General features: G+C 36.7%; 1 protein-coding gene across 1 annotated transcript in view; it reads left to right on the forward strand.

The window, feature by feature from the left end:
- Positions 1-6495, forward strand: part of MUC5AC (mucin 5AC, oligomeric mucus/gel-forming) — a 49360-nt gene extending 42865 nt beyond the window's left edge. Inside the window, exons 55-63 of the mRNA XM_056354524.1 lie at positions 451-628; positions 1304-1408; positions 1585-1619; positions 1989-2111; positions 2212-2307; positions 3050-3178; positions 3970-4027; positions 4605-4707; positions 5214-6495. Of these exons, the coding sequence (XP_056210499.1) occupies positions 451-628; positions 1304-1408; positions 1585-1619; positions 1989-2111; positions 2212-2307; positions 3050-3178; positions 3970-4027; positions 4605-4707; positions 5214-5439 (1053 nt within the window). The 3' untranslated portion in view covers positions 5440-6495. The remainder of the gene's footprint in view (positions 1-450; positions 629-1303; positions 1409-1584; positions 1620-1988; positions 2112-2211; positions 2308-3049; positions 3179-3969; positions 4028-4604; positions 4708-5213) is intronic.
- The last annotated feature ends 1080 nt before the right edge of the window (positions 6496-7575 follow it).

The raw sequence follows: 7575 nt of genomic DNA on the forward strand, positions 1-7575 counted from the left end.
TGATAAGATATGAAGGGACAGATGGATAACAAAGCTTACCTGCTGCTAATGTTGGTAGTCTGCATTTTAGTTCCTCAGATGCATACAAATTATAGAAATATCTTTGTAACCTAATGTGCAAATGAGTATGTCATATGATAATTTCTTATTCAAAAATGCATGCAAAGCTCAATCACGTCTCCTTTAGATCTCTTGTATCCCTATACTAACACAACTAATAAAGTGATAGCTGTGCGAACACACTCAGAACCTTTAGTGGCCTCCATTATCTTCCCCTAATTAGTGTCAGCTTGAGGGTTTCTTGTAAAATCTAAAAATACTAGAAATATGAAAAGGCTGATGTAATCAGGTATCACTGTATCTATAAATAAGTGAACCAGAAACAAACAGAATTATTTTGGTTTGAATTTATGTATCATTTTTTCCTTCCTTTTTTTCTTTTTTATATAGCCAGGAGAAAAATGGTCAAAAGATTGCCAGGAATGTGTCTGTGAGGAAAATACTCTTAAAGTGCGCTGTATAAAACACAAATGTTCTCCAACACAGCAAGTATTTTGTGATGAACCAGGTTACATGCCCGTTCAGACACCAATACCAGATGATCCATGCTGTACCAGGACTGAATGCTGTAAGTACTGCCCTAGTTCTTTATCTTATGGGAAATATACTATATTCATTTGGGGGAATTACAGCAATAATTTTTCTTTTTTTTAATACTTTGCATTGATTTCATAATGCTTTGCTCCATTATCCTACTTTTTAGGACCTTCTTGCAGGGCATGTATTAGATGCCTGAAGAGAACAAATTTAAAGATGAAAAGATTTTAGAAAGTTAGACCTAGAAAAGTAACTAGAGATCTCCTATAATCTAACATTGAAAATCTTTAATGCTGCCACCACCTGAAAAATATTCAAAAACTCTTAAAAGCATTTACCATTTCAAAGACCAATATTAAAAAAAAATAACTTAATGAAAGCCTTGAACATTTAAAAATTGCTCAAGGAAGTTCCCGAACCTCTGAGAGTCATCACATTTCCCAGCTGGTACTAAATCCTTTTTTGGAAGCATCTCTTTCCATGAATCACCACTCTAGTCTTCTCAGACAATGCTTTGTTTTACAAAGATTATGGAAAAGCCCCCTCACTTTAAAAATATGTTGGATTTGTCATTAAACCAGCTTGTGTAAACAGCACATTTTTGCCCCACGGGAAAACTTCTTAAGTTCATGAAAAAAAAAATATATATTACTTCAATGTAAAAATTCTGAGTTCATTATTTTCTATATTCTCTTACATTAAATAGTCTGCAACACTAGCCTCTGCCCTAAGGTCACACCCCAGTGCTTAGAGGGACAAGAAGCAGTCACAATAATGCAGCCTGGGAAATGCTGTCCTACCTTTGAATGCAGTAAGTACTATGCACCTTTGTCATGTATTAATCACAGCTACGTTTTTCTAAGTTTATGAACGTAAAAACCTTAAAAGAGAAAGATGCATAATTTTTTTCACATAGCAGTTTTTTCACATAATTCTGCTTCTTAAAACTTCCATGTCTATGACACCATCTTTCTTCCACCTTTACAGGACATGGCTGTGTAGTCAATGAAACCTACTATGCAGTAAGTACACAGAGGAACTCACTATAAAAATACACCTTCACATAGGTTTACAATGTGTTGGTTTTGAGACTCCTATCATGGACCATATTTTCCAGAAAGGCCTGAGATAAAGCATTATTATTTAAATCGAGGTCAGCATATCAACACCCTTCATACAAACAAAAGCATTTTCTGCTCTCCTTTCTGCATTAATAGAATTTAATTCCAAAATGGATATTACCAACAAAGAAACTCTGCTTAAGTAAAACAACTAAAATTGTATTTAAGGATAGTTTAGCCCATACATATTTCAGCTTTGTATTGTCTGTGACATACATACACAAAGTAACTTGTTTTTACTGAATAATCATGACTTTCTTTCCTGACTAGCCTGGAGCTGTCATTCCATCAGGCCCCTGTGAAGAATGCATCTGTTCTGAATCCCCTTACTCAAGCCCTCACCATGCTACTGTCAAGTGCAAGCCTGTTATCTGTGACACACACTGCCCAGCAGTAAGTGCTATTTTGCTGTCAGTAATTCAGCTCAAATATCCAGCAGTTAAGGTCAGCGTCTTGACTCAATGTCATTTCCTCTCTATTTCTTTCAAAACAGGGTTATAAGTACACAAAGGAACCTGGACAGTGCTGTGGCACGTGCAAGGCAGTGGCTTGTGTAGTGACTATTGGAGACATTACACGCGTGCTCAAAGTAACTATCCCCATTTTAGCTCACTTTTGGTGAACTCTGCTGCTCTTTTCACTGCTTCTTCTCCTTGTCTTTATCACATTTATTTGATGCATCTTTTCTCATGTTAGACAAATGCATATTTAAGCAGGGAATGGACTGTCTCATATAGCTTGAACAGTACCTCAAGCCATGAAACTCCAGTTCTAAGACTTCCAGAAGCAACTGTGATACTGAACAGTGGCTTTCAGAAATCAACATAGAAAAATACATAAGTGAAAGCAATGGGTCCTTATTTGCTTTCAACTCTGAAAATATAGCACCCATTTTGCTCAAAGGATAATTTTATCTGTGGAGGCAGTTTTCTGCTCCAAACCACCAGTCTCAAGTTAGCTGAGAGCTTTAAGACAGTATGAATCAGTGAAGCCAGCAGAAATTCTGCCATGTATCTGAATGGACACATCCATAAATTCTGTTGATAAAACCACTGAAATACAAATCATTCTTTCCAAATGAGTCCACATACTTATCCTAGTCACACAAAAAGCATGTCCATATACAGATAAAAATACAGCCTCTTCACTTGGTTAATGAAAAAGACAGCAGTATGATAATATGACAAGTAACTATAAGCTGAAATTCAAGAAATTTGTTTGGAATAATCAGACTACAGTAGGAAGCAATGATAAGACACTAGGGTGGGAGGTTTTTGTTTCATTTTTATGTAAGAAGACTTTTTATTCACTTTAATTTTAACTCATTTCAGGTTGGAGAATTCTGGAGCCCACTTGGTGATAACTGTACAATTTACACATGTGAAAAATATGATGACCAGTTCATTCAGGTCATCTCACAGAAAAGCTGTCCTCCCTTTAACCCTGATGAATGTGATCCAGTAAGTACTCTTCTACCAGTTCTCATGTTTGAAAAGGTTTCAGTGGCTAACACCAGTGATAGAAGGATCACGGTGTGCAAGGAAAATACCTAGCAGAAGCATCACAGGGGATGTAGCTCTCCTTTTATCATTTCTGAATCTGGTCCCATCAAATTCCATTTCAGAAAAGGAAATAAAAACTAAAATAGATGATATATCAATATTTATTGAGGACTGGGGACTAGAGAAAAGGGTACAACATAAGGCTTTAGATTCCTAAATGTGTCAGGTGGCCCAGAAGCAAGGGTCTTATTGAAAAACAATGGGATTTTTATTCCTAAATTAAGATTGTAAATTCTTTTTTAAAAATTCACTTATTGAGAACTTATCGAGGAAAATAAGCTGCTTCACAACATCATTTAGCTTAATATAGCTCAGAGTAGATTAGAACCAGCCCCACACATCTGGGAGTCAGTTATTTCATTAATTGTGTTCCCCTGTCTGACATAATACTTCACCTGCTCTGACTTGGGTCACTCCAAATATCCTACATGTGCTACAAGCTTTATTTCTGAAATTTTACTACTGAACTCTGATGACAGCAAAGCAGTTCCAGTCACCCTCAATATCAGCTTTTAAAGAACTCTTATTGAAGTAGTTACGTGCCCTTAGTATTTAGCCTTGCCTGAAAGTAGATTCCATGTCAATACAAAAAACTTTCTGGTGCCAGAAAAATTTAGGAAGCAGGGAAGTCTCTGCTTTAGTATTCAGATATGAAACCTGACTTATCTTCTTCTGTTTTCCCACTCAAGGATGACATCCAGCTATCTGAAGATGGCTGCTGTAAAGAGTGCCCAAGAAATCTGAAGAGTAAGTAATGATAATATGTACCCTATTAGGTATATTAGTCCACCTTCAAGATAGATGTATAGATAGAAGAGGTGAACAGACCAGGTTTGGAACCTCTGCCTCACACTGGGGTGAGAAAGAAAGCAAGTGAAAAAAAGAAAGGAACAGAACATTTCCAGCACACACTTTAGGGCCTTGGTGAACTTTCCCATTCTCTACTGTTAAATTTTAGTCTTTATGTAGGAGGGAGAGGACTGTGACTCCAACTTCCATCAATAAATACTGTTTTAAGGAAGAAAGTGAAGCTGGTTCTGGGAGGTGGATGTGCATTGAGCAGTTGCCACAGTACTGCTCCTTATTTCTGCATCCTGCACCAAAGTTGCATAATGAATGAAAAATTCCTTTTTGTTTTGATAACACAAGCATCCAAGATTCATCACTTGGCCCTTAGCAATTAAGAGAGAAATGCACTGTGATCTAATTCCCTATTGCAGCGCCAGTCATCTCAGTTTCCTACTACAGACTGTCTATCATATACATATCTATTTATCTGCACATATATTTTAACTTATTTTCCCTTGGTTTGTGACAACCTCAGCTTGTACGAAGCACAATACTACTACTGTCATCAAACATCATGGATGTAAATCTGCACCTGTTGAGATGACACACTGTGAAGGCAGCTGTGATGCTTACTCACGGTAAGTGGTGTAAAAGATAACTGTAGTCTCTTGCATTTTGCTCTTTATACAAGTTACATAAAGCAAATCACAAGGGATTTTCTAATATGCCCACCCAGGTATCAGCTGTTTCCATTGTGCTAATTAGAATTTCTAGCAGACACGATGCTGTACTAGCTTAATTAGCTCAAGACTTAGAATATTTTAACAGCCTGTTTAGTGTCATAGTGAATAGACCCAAGTTTTGATTTTGCCCATGTAAAAGTGAGATTATTTTTTTCCCCCTATTCTCTCATTTTGGACTAATTTAATATATGATCTGGATTAATTAATTTACTTCTGTGCCTTAATGAAGAGCTAGATTCATCCAGTTTAACAATGTGGAGCAACTTGTGTTTCACAACAATTGAGCCATAGTCCAATATGCAAGAACTTAACTTCTGGTTGTACTCAGTAACAGGCGGAACTGGCAGCGGTATTTCTCGCATAATTTCTGAATCTTTCTCTTTTGTCGGTCTTGCAATCAGATATTCTCCAGAGGCAAACACAATGGAACATAAATGCTCGTGTTGTCAGGAAATCAAGACCAGCCAAAGAAAAGTGACTCTGACGTGCAGTGACGGAACTTACCTTGATCACTCATACACCTATGTGGAGCAATGCGGCTGTGTGAGCGCTTTCTGCATTCCCCAGGATAGCACCCAACAGGGAATAAGCCAAGCAAAGACCTCTCAGGAGCAACCGAATGTCTAAAATTAGAACTAGAGAGAAGCCAAACAAGGAACATAAGACTAAAAAAAACAAAAACAAAAAGAAACACCCCAAAAAACCAAAACAAACCACTTTGAAAAAATACAAAAGTATCAGAAGCAGCTAAGATTTTGGATGAACAGAGGATATTTTCTGCATGCAAATTCAATGTCTGTCCACATTATTTCATTTTTCGTTGCTGATATATCTTCCATTGTTTTTAATAACTTTTCTTTTACACCTTTTTTTTTTTAAAAAAATGTCATTTACAGAATGACATAAGGTCATTTTGACATCTTCTTTTAGTTTGTCTTCTGAGAAGTGCTGTACCATAAGACTGAAAGCTGGATTTACACTTGCACAAAGTCTACTATGAGAACAATATTCCCTTCTGTCTTGAAGGTTGCCTGTGTGGCATAATATAGACACTTGACAATATCTGATATTTCCATTGACACAGACTGAACTTTTTAATAATATTTTCATTCCAGTTCATTGAGACAAATCAAAAGCTAAAGTCCAGAAAACAAACAAAAAAAATGCAAAGAAAACTGTACTTCTCTGTTGCTTCATTTTTCTTTTTTCATTAAGGAAAACTTAGACTGCAGAAAGCCATACCTTCTCAAAACTATAAACTTCAATATTTTGAACTATTTATGATAGGCATATTTCCCTATATATTCTTGTGAGAAAAAGAGAAATCCTATCATAGGAAGCTGCTGCACACTAGTCTTTGTTTACATAACACCATCAGCATAGTAATTGTACGAAAAATATGGATTTTTTTGTTTTTTTGTGGTTAACTGTTTACAGAAGAAGTATATATATATATATTTGCCAACAGGGGCATATGAAGGATTTTTGTAAACAAAAGTTAGTAATAATAAATATAAATCCTTTCCTAGGAAGCTTTTAAAAGTTGAACCATTGCTATTTATTTTGTTTTTTTGGAAAACTGATTTATTGGGTCATTTCTTTCAGAATTAATGTTATCCCATTTCTTCTTAGTCTTAGTCAGGTTGTCTGGGTGTGGTATGTTTTCTTTTTCTGTTTTGTTTTGGAATAGTGTTTTGTTTTTTGTTCCTTATGAAAAAAAGTAATGATGATTAATAAATTTTAAGCATCTTAGAGCATGTCTCCTCTGACTTTTCACTGAATTGCTCACATGAGTGCTGGCCCTGTAAAATATTTGCTTCCCATCCTACTACAGCCATTTCTCAATAGATCCAGGTCAAAAATCAATCTAGTCTGTAATACCCACCCCCCCCCACCCCCCAAGCTTTGATACAGCTTTGAATGAAATGCAATTAAAAACAAATACTCAAAGTGTTCCAAGCACTTCAGATGATATCAATTAAGCGAGCTTGTAGTAAGCAAGCACATCTTTGAGTCTCCACATATTTTATAGCTCTGAAAGTTCTTCACCTGACAGACAGAAACTATCCAAAGTATTCCAGATCAGTTAGTCCCATAATTTAGAGCCCACTGCAACATATATAAGTCTCAAACCAGAAATTGCACTGTTATAAATCTGCAAGTTTTGACAGGTTACTATGCAGCTTTAGTTACACTATTCTTTGAACCAGCCACCACAGATCTGATTGTAGATTGTATAATGCTAAGCAACATGTTTTACACAATTTAAAAATGTCTGCTCTTGGGAAGAGTAAAAAAATTAAAGCTAGTGACCTTTCTGCTAGCCTACACTAGCTCAGTAGAGGGACTAACAGTGCAGGTGCCCTGCAGCAGCTTCATCTGCTTTCTCACCCATTTTTCTTTCACGGAACAGTAACAACCCATATACTCCCCCACTCAGAGGTGGACACTGAGTTTTCCCTGAGGATCACTACTAATGTCATATTTCCAGCTGGCAAAAACCCCTACCTCCTCCCAGCTTCCTGTTGACAAATTGTTACTTCCTGTTGACAAATTTTTACTTCACTGTCTGTTTTTTCCAGTCCTTAGGCTCTTCTGTTTCCCAGTGAGCCCCCAGGTGGCATATCGCTCTGTTCTCTCCTTTCCACCTATCCCACCAGGCTTCCCAGTGCAGCACTACTACTGAATTCAGGACCAGTTTGATGAGTGACAGATTCCTTGGCCTTCCCAGGCAAGTTAGGAAATCATTCTTCTTCCACTCAT

The sequence above is a fragment of the Falco biarmicus genome, chromosome 10 (genome assembly GCF_023638135.1).
Source record: "Falco biarmicus isolate bFalBia1 chromosome 10, bFalBia1.pri, whole genome shotgun sequence".
NCBI classification, from domain to species: domain Eukaryota; kingdom Metazoa; phylum Chordata; class Aves; order Falconiformes; family Falconidae; genus Falco; species Falco biarmicus.